Source organism: Pelophylax lessonae, assembly GCF_965119305.1.
Source record: "Pelophylax lessonae genome assembly, chromosome: 1".
In the NCBI taxonomy this organism is placed as follows: Eukaryota; Metazoa; Chordata; class Amphibia; order Anura; family Ranidae; genus Pelophylax; species Pelophylax lessonae.
Window position 1 is genome coordinate 288,742,903 of NC_138768.1, and position 15,569 is coordinate 288,758,471.

General features: G+C 43.8%; 1 protein-coding gene across 1 annotated transcript in view; it reads right to left on the reverse strand.

Annotated features, from left to right (window-relative positions):
• LOC309566169 (dehydrogenase/reductase SDR family member 4-like) overlaps positions 1 to 15,569 on the reverse strand; it is a 153,212-nt gene that overhangs the window by 10,991 nt on the left and 126,652 nt on the right. The window contains exon 8 of the mRNA XM_082271236.1: positions 14,265 to 14,317. Coding sequence (XP_082127362.1) covers positions 14,265 to 14,317 — 53 coding nt within the window. The remainder of the gene's footprint in view (positions 1 to 14,264; positions 14,318 to 15,569) is intronic.

The window sequence follows — 15,569 nt, forward strand, 5'->3', positions numbered from 1 at the left end:
ATACTCAAGAGGAGTAGTAGAATGTGTTTTGGGGTGTAGTTGCAAGTATACATATGCTGTGTGAGAGAAATAACCTGTTAATAAGTCAATTTGTAAAAAAAAAAAAAAAATCTTCATTTTGCAAAGAATGGTGGGAAAAAATTACAACTTCAAAAAACTCACCATGCCCCTTATTAAATACCTTGCAATGTCTACTTTCCAAAAAGGGGTAATTTGTGGGGTATTTGTACTTTCCTGACTTTTTAGTGTCTCAAGAAATGAGATAGGCCTTCAGTACATCAGGTGTGGTCAAGTGTGATCAATTTTCAATGATTAGCGCCATAACTTGTGGACTCTATAACTTTCACAAAGACCAAATAATATATACTTATTTGGGTTATTTTTACCAAGGATAAGTAGCAGTATAAATTTTGGCCAAAATTTGTGAAGAAAAATTACTAATTTACAAAATTTTATGACAGAAACAAAGAAAAATTTGTTTTTTTCACAATATTTTCAGTCTTTTTTTGTTTATAGCACAAAAAATAAAAACCCAGTAGCTATTAAATACCATCAAAAGAAAGCTCTATTTGTGTGAAGAAAAGGACACACATTTTTTATGGGTACAGTGTTGCATGACTGAGTAATTGTCATTCAAATTGTGAGAGCGCTGAAAGCTGAAAACCCGTCTGGGCAGGAAGGGGGTGAAAGTGCACTGTAGGCAAGTGGTTAAACTGGCTTCAGTTTTTCTTGGAGAAGCTTCTATTGATGTCCTTCGTCTCCCGTCCAGGTCAATTCTATCCTCTGTTACAGCTAAACAGGCCCTATGGTTGTACTCCTGGCTGGCTGATCCAGCTTCCAAACAAGCCTGGTGCAAGGTCACTTTTGAAGGCTCTTCCCTTTTTGGGAACAAGTTGGATAGCGCCATAGCACGAGCTACTGGAGGAAAATCAGGCCTCCTTCCTCAAGATAGATGCCTTTTTGGACAAAAGAAGTCTCAACCAAGAAAACAATATTCAGAGCGCTCAAGAGATGCCCGCTCTTACAGGCCAGGTCGGGACTTAAGGAGAAATTGGAAAGGAGGTCAGTCATCCTCCTGTAGATCAGCCAGAAACCCAGCTCCTTCTGGGCAGGAAGCCTCAAAGTCTTTTTGAGATTGGGCCCGCTCAGACAGGCCAGGTGGGGGCACTCCTGCTCCACTTTCAGCGTGTCTGGGCGGCCTCAATCTCAGACTTTTGGACCATCAAGACAGTGTCCACAGGCCACAGGTGGACTTTCTTGGCAGATCCAAGGGGAACCAGATAGCGATGATCCCTATTACAGAGATCAACAGAGCCAAAGGTACAGATTGAGAAGCGATCCCCTGCTCACAGGTCCAGGAATATCATGATGATGGTGACTCTCAGCCAAACCTGTCGACCACCAGAGCTTGCAGTGTTTATTCCTGGACCTGTGAGCAGGGGATCGCTTCTCAATCTGTACCTTTGGCTCTGTTGATCTCTGTAATAGGGATCATCGCTATCTGGTAAGCAGTGGTGATATTAGAGTGCTTGGTGGCGGTTCTGAGGTCTTTTTCACCTTTCTTCAGTGTGGAGTGAACACCATAAGGACTGCGTCTGTTCATTGATTTGGTACATTCTGATTGGATTTAGCGCCACAGATATTGCTACATTTGTTCTAATCTGTACTATTCCGGATTTGTGTGGCTGCTTCCATTTTCTATTGGTCTTTTTGAGTTTTTTAGCGCAGCAATATTGTGATTTTATTGATCTTAAGAATATTGCTGAACTGAAACAGTTCTGTAAAGAGGAATGGTCAAGAATTACTCCTGACCATTGTGCACGCCTTATCTGCAACTACAGGAAATGTTTGGTTGAAGTTATTGCTGCCAAAGGAGGTTCAACCAGTTATTAAATCCAAGGGTTCACATACTTTTTCCACCTGCACTGTGAATGTTTACATGGTGTGTTCAATAAAAACATGGCAACATTTCATTATTTGTGTGTTATTAGTTTAAGCAGACTGTGATTGTCTATTGTTGTGACTTAGATGATGATGATGATCAGATCACATTTTATGACCAATTTGTGCAGAAATCCATATTATTCCAAAGGGTTCACATACTTTTTCTTGCAGCTGTATTTCCCACATGTAGGCTGCCATTGAGACTGTCAGGAAAACGGAAAATTCCCTATCAGATACTTACCGTAATTTTCCTTTCCTGATGGTCTCCATGGCAGCTGGAGTTTCCACCTAAGATATGGAACACTGGCTGTACCTGTGAGCTGAAATTTATGGTAGGGGGGTCCTATACCATTGGAGAGGAGGCAGGGTTAACCCCACACGTAGGCTGCCATGGAGACCATCAGGAAAGGAAAATTACGGTAAGTATCTGATAGGGAATTTTCCGGGTTTTTTTTTTAACATTTTAGGCCAATTTGTTTTCTGCTACATATTTTTGGTAAAAAAAACAAAAACAAAATTGCAATAGGCATATTTTGATTGGTTTGCGCAAAAAGTTATTGTGTCTACCAACTACGGGAAAGATTTATGTCATTTTTATTGTTTTATTTTTTACTAGTAATAGTGGTGATCTGCGATTTTTTGCGGTACTGCGACATTGGGGTGGACAGGTTGGACCCCTAACTGCCATTTTTGACACTTTTGGGGGTAACAGTGACATAACTACAGTAATCAGTGCTAAAAATATGTACTGTTACTGTAATAATGACACTGGCAGGGAAGGGGTTAACAGTATAGGTGATCAAGGGGTTAAATGTGACCATAGGGGAGTGATTCTAACTGTGGGGGGGGGTGGCTTCTGAGATGACCATAGAGACATGTGATCCTATATAGAAGGATCACATGAGCTCGGTGATCATTTCAGGGAGAAGGATGGTCGGCTGGGGGTTTACTACAGCCGACCGTCCTCTCTCTGCGGGGAATGATTGCGGGTGTCAGGCGGCAATCGGAGCAGCCTGACACAGGCATCGGCTTCCCCGCTGCCGGGTGGGGGCGGCGTGTGCTCGCCCCCTAGCTTCCCGTGCGCGGCGACGTAGATCTATGTCGGTTTGCACAGGAGAACCATCCTGTCGTAGTAAAAAGGCGGCCGGTGGTCGGGAAGCAGTTAAATTGCTATTATTAAAGAGAGAATTTAGAAACACTATGGGGTTTATTTTCCTTAAGCTTGAGTGTGCAAAATCAGGCTCACTTCTACATAGAAACCCATCAGCTTCTAACCTCAGCTTGTTCAATTAAGTTTTGGCAAAAAAACCTGGGAACCGATTGGTTTCTATGCAAAAGTGAGCCTGATTTCGCACTCTCCAGCTTTCGTAAATAAACCCCTATGTAATGCTGGCAGGGAACATTAACAATGATGAGATTTCCTCACAAAAGTTATTCTGAAATGTTGCAAGAATCACAATCTGCAAGTAAAGTATATTAAAGTTAAGTTGGCCATCCTGTGTCTGCTTTAAATATTCAATTAAATGAAGGGAAAAGCAGCTCTCTGATGCGGATTGGCTTAGATATGTTAAAAATTATAATATTTCAAGGTGAGGGCAAACTTTTGTCTTTAATAAATTATCCCTCAACAATAGCAAGAAGCAAAATTATATAGATTAAAAGAAACATATAGCTAATATTAGGCATGGGTTCCCTGGACATAACTTTTTGAAGCATCATGCGTGAAAAATATCTTAAAAAAAGGTATCCTATTTCTTGCCCCCCAGATTGAAGGGGGGGGACTATATCAGGTGATAAATCACGAATATGACCTTAAAACATTCACCCTTTTTGGGATAAACACAGAGTGGGATGTGAACGGTTTCATAAATAATGGTTAATATTCAAAAGTAGTTTTATATTGTTATTTATTTTTTATGACTATCAATTGCCTCTTTCTTGTAATATAATTATTTATATATTTTATTGCACTTAGCTTTTTTTGTACTTTGGATGTGTTTAGTATACACTGCTCAAAAAAATGAAAGCAACACTTTTTAATCAAAGTAGAACATCATATAAATATATATGTGAAAAAGTGCCTTAGTGCTTCTCAATATAATATTCACAAAAATGTGCATCACAGTATACAAAATAAATAAATTCAATCAAATATAAATCCTCCAATCCATAAACAATTAGGTGGTAAAACCTGCTGAATAAATATATAAAAACAACAGTACTAATATAATATAAAGTGACAAAAAATGTAAACTTCTTAATACGTGACCATCTAATAAAATTATTATTGTGCTCTTAGATAGGTGCTTTCAATATAAAGTGCTAAAGTGTCCTTTGAAATAAATATATGAATAAATGGTGATCAGCCAAGTCTTCTTATCCAAAATTCACATGCAGGTGCTCTTTTGTGCGGTGCCCACTAGGTGTCCTAAGCGCTCACCTCAATGCTCTTTTAAAAAAGCTTTATGTTGTATGCCTCAGCGTACTGCTCCGTCCTCCTTATTGACGTATGGGTACCATAATAAGTTATTCATATTCCTCCCTTATATATGCAGCAATGTGCCTGGAGATATCTGCGGACCTTTGTGTCTCCAAAAAACAAAAGCGGGCCAAAATAGTGAAGTATGTCCCGTATATTTTATTAAATAAATAAGAGTAACACTCACATTGTTAATCGTCTTGTTCAGAGCATAACAAACAAATCCTTGCCGATACGTCACTTCCGGTTGGCTATCCTACGCGTTACGCTGCGTACCCACGCAGCTTCTTCCAGGGTTCGACAGTTTCAGCTGCTTTGGTGTTAATTAAATTAAAAACAGGTGCACTAGATGGGCAACAATAAGACAACCTCCAAAACAGAAATGGTTTTACAGGTAAAGGCCACTAACTTTTCCCCTACTCATCTTTTCTGACTGTTTTTCACTAGTTTTGCATTTGGCTAGGGTCATGGTCACTACTGGTAGCATGAGGCGATACCTGGACCCTATAGAGGTTGCACCTCTACACCAGGATGGCACATCAATGTGTGCCATTGCCAGAAGGTTTGTGGTGTCCCGCAGCACAGTCTCAAGACCATGGAGGAGATTTCAGGAGACCATCAGCAGGACCAGTTTCTGCTCTGTTTAGCAAAGAGGAATAGGACAAGCACTGCCAGAGCCCTACAAAATCACCTCCAGCAGGCCAGTGGTGTGAATGTCTCTGACCAAATAATTAGAAACAGACTTCATGAGGGGAGGGGGGGGGGCTGAGGGCCCGACGACCTGTAGTGGACCCCTTTGCTCACTGCCTGGCGCTGTGACGCTCGATTGGCATTTGCTATTCAACACCAGAATTGGCATGTCCACCACTGGCACCCCGTGCTTTTCACAGATGGGAGCAAGTTCACCCTGAGCACATGTGACAGATGTGAAAGGGCCTAGAGAAGCCGTGGAGAATGTTATGCTGCCTGTACCCTTATTCAGCATGACCGGTTTGGTTGTGAGTCAGTAATGGTCTGGGAAGGCATATCCATGGAGGGACGCACAGACCTCTACAGGCTAGAAAATGGCACCCTGACTGCTATTAGGTATTGGGATGAAATCCTTGGACCCATTGTCAGACTCTACACTAGTGCAGTGGGTCCTGGGTTAGTCCTAGTGCATGACAATACCCGGCCTTATGTGGCAAGAATATGCAGCCAGTTCCTGGAGGATGAATGAATTGATACCACTGATGGCCCCCTTGCTCGCCTGACCTAAATACAATAGAACACCAATGCCACCAGTTTGCACCTCAGTCTGTTCAGGAGCTCAGTGATACCCTGGTCCAGATCTGGGAGGAAATACCCCAGGACACCGTCCATCCGCTCATTAGGAGCATGCCCTGACATTGTCAGGCACGCATACAAGCACGTGGAGGCCATACAAACTACTGAGTACAATTTGAATTTACTGCAATGAAATTTCAGCAAAATGGACTAGCCTGCTGCTTTTTTGAACTCAGTCTTCTGTAGGTTGATCATTTTCATTTCCATCAAACGATGTGGCATCCTTTTGTTCCTAACATATTACCCAGTCCATCTCAGTATAGATATCCAGCATTAGGGATGAGCTTCGAGTTTGAGTCGAAGGTAAGTTCGACTCGAACATCACTCGTTCATCGAATGACGAACAAATGTGCTTCTTCGCTGGAAACTTGAGTTTCCCATAATGCACGTGCAGCGCATTATGTGATTGGCTAAAGCATGCACCCTGACCTCATGCTTTGGCCAATCAAATGATCTCTGTCATGATTGGACTAAAGGCAGGCTTGCCTTTAGCCATTCATGGCTCAGGGGCGAAGTACACACCACACACTACATAAAGGCTGCTCGCGCAGCCGCAGCGTGTAGTGTCATTGTGCGGCGATAAGACAGGGACAGGCACGCGATTCAGGCAGGGAGAGAGTCGTTTTTTTTGGAGTCAGACAGTGCAGAGAGACATTTCTAGCAGTGTAGGGAGGGCGAGGTTCCTGTGTGAGGTAGGGATAGATTGATTTCTTTACATCAGATACCAATACTGTTCATTGGTCAGTTTCTGCAACATTCAAAAATCTTTATAGAACTGTAGGAATAGAGATCATTACAGATATCAGCCACAGTAACCTTTGCTCAGTTGTGGATATTTCTATAGGGGTAACATACCTGTAGGAATAGAGATCACTATAGATATCAGCCACAGTAACCTTTGCTCAATTGTGTTTTTATTTTCTATAGGGGTCACATACCTGTGGGAATAGAGATCACTACAGATATCAGCCACAATAACCTTTGCTCAGTTGTGTATTTTACTATAGGGATCACATACCTGTGGTAGAAAGAGATCACTACAAATATCAGCCCCAGTAACCTTTGTTCAGTTGTGTATTTTACTATAGGGGTCACATACCATTGGGAATCAAGTTTACTACAGAAATCAGCCACAGTAACCTCTACTCAGTTGTGGATTTTTCTATAGGGGTCACATACCTGTAGGAATAGAGATCACTACAGATATCAGCCACAGTAACCTTTGCTCAGTTGTGGATCTTTCTATAGTGATCACAAATCATCCATCTATAGGATCATAGATTACATCAGATATCAGTGAGAGTATTGATAAATCGGTCACTTGCGTACATCTATAACCACCACAGCTCATCTATAGGGCTATCAATTCCATCATATCAGGTCATTGAGTATCTATTTGTCAGTTGCGTATACCCTATATTGATCTGTATCAACATAATGTCCGAAAGGCAGACGCTAACAGGCCATAAAAAGAGGGCAAGCAGCCTCTGTGTCGATTGTGAAAAGTGGTGGTCACAGTGCATCCTCTGCAGGTGGGGCACGCCCGTCTTTTATTTCCTTTGCTGCCCGTGCTATTCATCCACAAGATGTGGAAGAGTTGGTGGAGTGGATCAATAAGCCATCCTCATCCTCTTCTTCCTCTGACACCCACACTCCCAGTAGTTTGCCTTCCACCGCAGCTGCCAAAGCGGCCCGTTCCACAGGCTCCTTCTCCACAGCTACTCCTTCAGTTGCCCCACCATCATGTATGGAGGAGTCACCTGAACTATTCGATCATAGTGTCAGTGACATGCTCCTGGAGGATGCACAGCAATTTGAAATCTGTGATGTTGTTTCCCAGGTGTATGAGGGGAATAAGATGAGCCTACAGAGCGGGGGTAATGACGGACAAGAGACCAGCAGTCATGTTGCCACAGCTTAAGCATATTGCCAAGTTTGCTCCACTGCCGAGGAGGGAGGGGATGATGAGGTCACTGACTGTACTTGGGTGCCAGACAGGATAGAAAAAAAGGAGGAGGATGGGGAGGATGCACAACTGCAACGAGGCAGGATGTGCTCCATGGGCCGGCCTAGCAGTAGCCAACCTATTGCGTCACAGGACAGAGCTCCACAGGTGCAGGGTGCTGCAAAATCCCAGCGGAATCTTAAAAAGTTCATTAGTGTGGGCTTTTTTCAGCACCTGTGCAGTAGACCGCAGCATTGCTGTTTGCAGCATCTGTATAAAGCAGATAAAGCACGGCCAGAACACCAGCCGCTTGGGCACCACATGCTTGACAACAGCACCTGAAAGGGGCACCAGATCAAAACAAGCATACATCACCTTGCTTTTCATCTGCGATCTCTAACCCTACTAAACCTCATGCCTTCTCAAATACCAGCATTGAGAGGGATGATGGTATAGCAATGAGTGGCACAGAGAGTTGCACCCAATCTGCTAGCAGTACACCACCGCTTGATTTGAGCAGCAGGCAAATTTCACTACACCAGTATTTGAACTGTAGAAAGAAATACTGTCCCAGCCATCCACATGCTCAGCGTCTTAATGCTAGCTTGGCCAAATTGCTAGCATTACAGTTTCTGCCTTTTCAGCTGGTAGACTTGGCTCCCTTTCACAAATTTGTGGAATGTGCTGCACCACAGTTGCAGGTCCCAAAAAGGCATTACTTTTCGCGTAAGTTAATGCCGGCTCTCTACCGTCATGTGGAAGGTAGTGTTTTGGCCTCGTAGGAAGGTGCACATTACTGCTGACTCTTAGTCCAGCAGGCATGGACAGGGACGTTACATTTCTTTCACGGCACACTGGGTAACTCTGCTGGCAGCTGGGAAGGAAGCAGGACAGGGTTTGGTCTTGCAGCTTGTTTTGCCACCACACCTCCAAAAAGCTAGTGCTGGTTCTGCCACATCTGGCTACTCCACCACTACCTCCTCCTCCTCTTCCTCCATGTCCTATTCTGCGCAATTCTGCTCTGCAGCAGCAGTGCTCCCTAAGCTTTCAAGGGACTTTGCAAGCAGTCAGGCTAAAAGATGCCATGCTGTGCTTCAGTTGGTCTGTCTAGGGGATAAGAGTCACACCGGTGCAGAGATTCCGTCAGCTCTGCAGGGGCAGGCTCAGAGATGGTTGACGCCATGATAGCTTGAGCCAGGAATGGTTGTATGCGACAATGGCACCAACCTTCTCTCCGCCCTCCGGCAGGGACACTTGACACATGATCCATGCTTGGCACATGTTCTGAATCTGGTGGTGCAGCGTTTCTTGAGCAGATACCCAGGCTTCCAAGATCTCCTGAGGCAGGCCAGGAAAGTCTGTGGCAATTTCCGCCATTCATTCAATGCCAGTGCTCGCTTATCTGACATTCAACGGGAATTCAACCTGCCCGCCAACCGCCTTCTTTGTGACATGCCCACCAGGTGGAACTCAACGTTGGTAATGCTGCAGCGGCTGAACATGCAGCAGAGGGCCATCAATGAGTACCTGTGTGAGTATGGCACAAGGACAGGGTCAGGGGAGCTTTTTCACCATGCCAGTGGCTTTTGATTAAGGATGCATGCATCGTCCGGTCACCATTTGAGGAGGCCACTCCTGGGACGATGCATGCATCAGTGACACTATCCCGCTAGTCTATCTGCTGGAGCACACACTGCGTGGAATCATGGACAGGGCACTTGAGGCAGAACAGCGGTAGGAAGAGGACTTCCTTTCCTCACAAGGCCCCCTTTATGCAGATATCATTCCTGCAGGGCCACAAAACACACAGGAGGAAGAGGAGGAGAGGATGAGGATTTTGGCAGCATGGATGTAGAGGAAGAGGATAGCATACAGCAGTCTTCAAGAGATGGTTTTGATTCCCCAGAAACCCCAGAAGTTGTACGTGGTTGGGGAGAGGTTGCTCCTGCTGACAATGTCATCCTTAGTGACCCAGAGGACTCAGAAGCTCATGCCTCCTCCATCTTACGTTGCATGGGCTCTCTGATTCTGCAAAGCCTGCGAAAGGACCCGATGATTCATGCTATCAAGGAGAGGGATAATTACTGGTTGGCAACCCTTCTTGATCCACGTTACATGGGTAAAGTTGCAGAGCTCATCCTGCCTTCGCAGAGGGAGCCAGAGGATGAAACATCTTGAGGAGGCCTTGAAAAAAAAAAATTTGTGTACCGCCTTTCCAGACACTGGGAGGTCAATATTCTCCGGACGTGTTTCCTAGGCATCGTTCAGCCAAAGGAGGAGCGGTGGAGAAGGCAGCCGGCTGACCGATGCCTTTAAACACTTCTTTTGTCCTCAGCAGCACCCAGGGCTGTTAGGTTTAAGCAAACATCGGCAGCGTCGCCATCATATGGTGCATGATTATCTAGGCACAAGAGCAGACTTGGAGACCTTTGAAGCTGCGCATCCACTGGCTTACTGGGTCTTGAGGATGGACAACTGGCCAGAACTTGCTCAATATGTAATGGAGCTACTGGCCAGTCCTGCTTCCAGCGTGCTTTCCGAATGGACGTTCAGTGCCGCTGGAGGTTTTGTGACGGACAAAAGAGTGCATCTGTCCACAGACTCTCTTGATCAGCTGACTTTCATCAAAATGAACCAGTCCTGGATCAACAAGAGCTATCAGGACCCTGATGCCATTGTAACAGATTGAATTTGCTAGGGGTCTGCCATCCCTTGAAGACTGCATATGCTGCCTATCCTATTCCTCTACCTTGATTCTGCTAGTTTCCAACAATGTTTTTGGTTTAGGTCACTACCAACCCCCAAGGCTTAATTTTTCTGCACTTGTATGACAGATGCATACAATTTAAATATCGTATGTCACTTAACAGGGTTATGGTGTTCAGGCACCACCTTCCACAAAGGCCCATTTTTTGGCTCTTGTGTAGCACATGGGATTTCAAATTTGCATGGCATTCTTACCAGCAGGTCCCATTCCTGCACCAAGCAAGAGTAACTGCGTGGCCTTGGTTGCGGTGTTCAGGCATCACCTTCCACAAAAGGCCCATTTTTTGGCACTTGTATAGCACATGCAATTTCAAATTTGCATGGAATTCTTACCAGCAGGTCCCATTCCTGCACCAAGCAAGAGTAACTGCAAGGCCTTGGTTACGGTGTTCAGGCACGACATACGGCAAAGACACAATTTTTGGCATTTGTATAGCACATGCAATTTCAAATTTGCATGGAATTCTTACCAGCATGTCCCATTCCTGCACCCAGCTAGAGTAACTGTGAGGGGTTGGTTTCCGTGTTCAGGCACCAGCAACACCAAAGGTCCAATTTTTGGCACCTGTATGACAAGTACATGCGATTTTCATATTTCTATGGATTTTTTAGCAGCAGGGCCCGTTCCTGCACCCAGCAAGATTAACTGCGAGGGGTTATGGAGTTCAGGCACCATCAACAACCAAGGCCCAATTTTTCTGCACCTGTATGACAAGTACATGTGATTTGAAATGTGTATGTATATTTGTTTATTACATTTTTTGCTGTAGAAATGTCAGTATAGCTGCAGCAGGCTACATACATTGTAGAGATGCACTACTTTACAGGCTCATTCAGGGGACCCCCCAGGCACGATATTTGAAGGAATTTTTCATTTTTATAGTTTCACTTTAAGCCTCATTAAAATCAGTAAATCAGTGCTCCTCTAAAAACGATAATTTTTTAAAACTTTTTTTCATTGCTACATGTTCCCCAGGTCAGGACCCAGACCCCCATACACTTTTTGGGGGCAATAACTTGCATTTAAGCCTTCAAAATGAGGCTGTTTGATTTTCGAGGTTCGAGTCCCATAGACTTCAATGGAGTTTGTTTGTTTGTTCGAACAAACTTTTCCTCTGTTCGCGATGTTCTGGTGCGAACCGAACCAGGGGGTGTTCGGCTCATCACTATCCAGCATGATATTTTCCCCCAATGAAATCTGATGCATTTTCAAAGTGTTCCTTTATTTTTTTTAACAGTGTAGTTATTTTATTGGGATGTAATCTTTAACCACTTCCCGCCCATCATATAGCAAAATGACAGCCGGGAAGTGGTTGCTCTATCCTGACTGGCCGTCATATGACGTCCAGCAGAGCGGCGATCGGTGGTGCGGTGTGTCAAATCTCCTATCCCGGTAAAGAGCCTAATGAACTAGGCTCTTTACCATGTGACCATCTGTGTCCAATCACAACTGGTCACATAGTAAATAGGAAGTGCCGTTGATCAGATTTCCTCAGTTTGTGCCTGAGAGGCACGAGTAGAGGAGAGTCGATTGGCGGCTCTCCTGAGGGGGGGGGGGGGTCTGTGCTGGTAATTAGAGCATTGATTACCAGTGCAGACCCTTGGGGGATGCCACTAGAGCCACCAGGGTTTGCCCACCCATGGCCGCCATGGATGCCCACCGATGGCCACCAGGGCTCAGGGATCCTTTCAGTGCCCTCATCAGAGCTGCCCATCATTGCCATCCATCAGTGCTGCCCACCAGTGCCCATCATTGCCATCAGTGCCGCCCACCAGTGCCCTTTATTGCCAATCAGTGCCGCCTATCAGTGTCCATCAGTACCCATCAGTGCCACATATCAGTGCCTATCAGTGCTGCATATCAGTGCCCATCAGTCCGGCCTATCAGTGCTGCCTATCAGTGCCCACCAATGCCGCCTATCAGTGCTGCCTATCAGTGCTGCATTTTAGTGCCTCCCCATCAGGGCCACCCCATCAGTGCGGCCTCATCAGTGCAGAAAAAAAAACATATCTATTTACAAAATGTTATAACAAACAAAAAAAAATATTATTTTACTTTTCGGTCTTTACCTTGCGGTGATCAAAAAGCTCTATTTGTGGGAAAAAAGTACATAGATTTGATTTAGGTACAGTGTTGCATGACTGTGCAATTGTCATTCAAAATGCAACAGCGCTCTAAACGCTGAAAATTGGCCTGGGCAGGAAGGGGGTGAAAATGCCCTGTATTGAAGTGGTTAAATTATACATAAGATGGTACTATTATTGACAAGAGGTTTAAAAGTTCCTAAGGAGTTTGCTCTCCGGTGGCTGGATGGTGGTTGGTTACCTGGAGGGTGCTCCCTTCCGCCTCCAGTATCCAAAACAAATTTCGTTTTTTTAAATTTTAATTTATGTTAGGTTTTTCTAGGTCCTGGCTTGTTCTGCTTCTGGGTGTTGGGAGTACATTGGTTGTTATTACTGATGCCTCTTCCGTTTCTGGTGTTTGGAATGCAGGCCGATATCTGGTTTATCTGGTATTTATAGCATGCTACCATCCGTTTATAAAGCCCCTGCTGACATCAACTTGTGATGAGTGACGATGCATTGGGCTGGATTAGTGACATATGATGTCAGCATGCTGTTTATCTGGTATTTATAGCATGTTGCCATCCTTTCATCACACTCCTGATGACGGCAGCTTGTGATGAAATGCTTTGGGTGGGACTTGTGATGTATGACATCAGCATGCTGGCCATCTTGTTGGTTTGATACAAGCACTTTTTTTCATCTGTTATAGATGTGAGTGTGTTACTAATTAATGTATGTATTTTTAAATTATTTACTACACTATGGGAGCTTTTCTGCTTATGCTAGCTTGAGGAATAGTCTGATACACCTGCATTCGTATTCTCCTCTGATGTGTTGCGAGGATGGTATGTCCATGGTGATTCAGTTTAAAGGCACAGCTTTCCTGGCCCCTGTCCATAATCACTAGAAATTGAAATGTCAGCAAGTTTAAATTGTCACAATCAGGGGTCAGGCTCAAAGGCTGCTATAGCAGTAGCGGTACTACCACCAACCAGCAGGATAGGTACATAGGCAGTCACCCTGGTGGATAGCGTAGGCTCATCTGAGGTGCGGAGCCTAAGTACTAACCAGTGCTCACAAGAGCTTCTAAAGGTGGAGATGGATTTTGCTGCATGTTAGTACCAGGTCACGGTTCTCAGGATCACCCCACCAGGAATTGAGCAAGCCGGGCTCAGTAGTGGATATAGCAGGTAGGGAATCAAACAGAACATAGTCAGTAAACAAGCCAAAGGTAAGTAACGAGTATTTGCGGTTGGGATCAGGTAGAAGCATAGTCAAGGAACAAGCCAAGGGTTGATAACTAGTGGTAGCAATACTGGCTGAAAATAGCACAATAATCTGGCAACCAGGAAGTGCAGAGACATGGCTTAAATCAGGAAGTTCAAAGGAGGAGTAAGAGTTCAAGGTTCAAGACAAACAAGGTTCAAGGTAGGATCATCCAAGGAATTGTTCAGGGAGCTGTCCAGGATTCCAGGTGGCTCAGAGATCTGGATTTGAACCCAAGAGATCTTGGGTTCAAATCTAGTCCCAAATAATGGTGGAGTGAATAGAAGTCCTTGGGCTTAACAACTACAGTAGAAGGCACTTTGTGATCACTCTATAATTTGAGGGTCTGGTAAGCTGTGTGATTTTAGCATGGTGGTGCTGAGTGCAGTCAACTTTCACACTGAAGCTGGTGGTGGGACTTATTTTCTATTAGACATTTTTTAGTTATTATTATATAAAAATTATACATACCTGTAAACACCAAAAGGAATCAGTTTTGACTTTATTTCTGGAGTCCTTTTTATCTGTAAATTTTAAGCAGCTGTTTAGTAAAAGTAATCCTTTCACATGTTGCTTGTATAAGAGGTAACTATCATCAGATTTAATTAACCACTTAAGGACCAGGCCCTTTTTCTGATATTTGTTGTTTACAGGGCAAAATCAGTATTTTTTGCTAGAAAATGACTTAGAAATTTTCATGCCACACGGTTTTTGCGCAAACTGATGACATCTCATCAGTGCCCGACAGTGCCACCCTATCAGTGCCAATCAGTGCGACCTCATCAGCATACATCAGTGTAGGAGAGAAATTACTTACAAAATGTCTGACAGAAAGAAAAAAAATGTTTTCAAAATTTTCAGTCTTTAATTTTTATTTTAGCAAAAAAATAAATAAAAACCCAGCAGTAATTAAATACCACCTAAAAGAAAGCTCTATTTGTGTGAAAAAATGTATACAAATGTAATTTGGGTACAGTGTTGCATGACCACACAATTGTCATTCAAAGTATGACAGCGCTGAAAGCTGAAAATTGGCGTAGGCAGGAAGGGGGAAAGAGTGCCCTGTATTGAAGTGGATAATGATGTTACGCCAAGTAAATAGATGCCTAACATCATGCTTAAAAATTGCCTGAAACACTGGCGCCTATGGGGAAAAGAAAATACTGGGGTTATGGCATCTGGCTGCAGCCATACCCCGGTATTTAACGTCAAAGTAATGAGGTTGTTTCCCAGTTAGGCGGTCGGCAAATGATGCACATATATATAGACCAGTGAGAAAATTGTCTTGGGGTGGCCGACCATGAAGAGACAGTCTTCTTTCCCCTCCCAATACAACTACTGACACTGACTTAGGGAAGGATTGAATTGGTAAAGTCTACCCATAGTAGGTTGACTTCCCTGTTTACAGAAAAAAGAGAGAAGGGATGTGTCAAGTGCAAATTGTGAACTGTAAATCTAATGAACTGCCTGTCATTTTCAAGCAGACTCTCTGCACTAATGTATGACATGACATCCAATCAGATTTTCGTTTTTGAGACCAGTCAAGTACACTTTTTAGGATTTTGAGTGACTCATATGACAACACCATCTTTTATTGACTAAGCCAATAATGGTTTTAGAAATAATTTAAAATTAATATATGAAAGTTTGCACAAGCTTTTGCATTGCACATAAGCCTTGTCGCGATTTTTAATTTTAGTGCCTGGTAAAGATTAGAAAAAAAAAAAGTGTAAGCATAACACCAAGCTTACTGTACATAAACCAAATTCAGCAAAG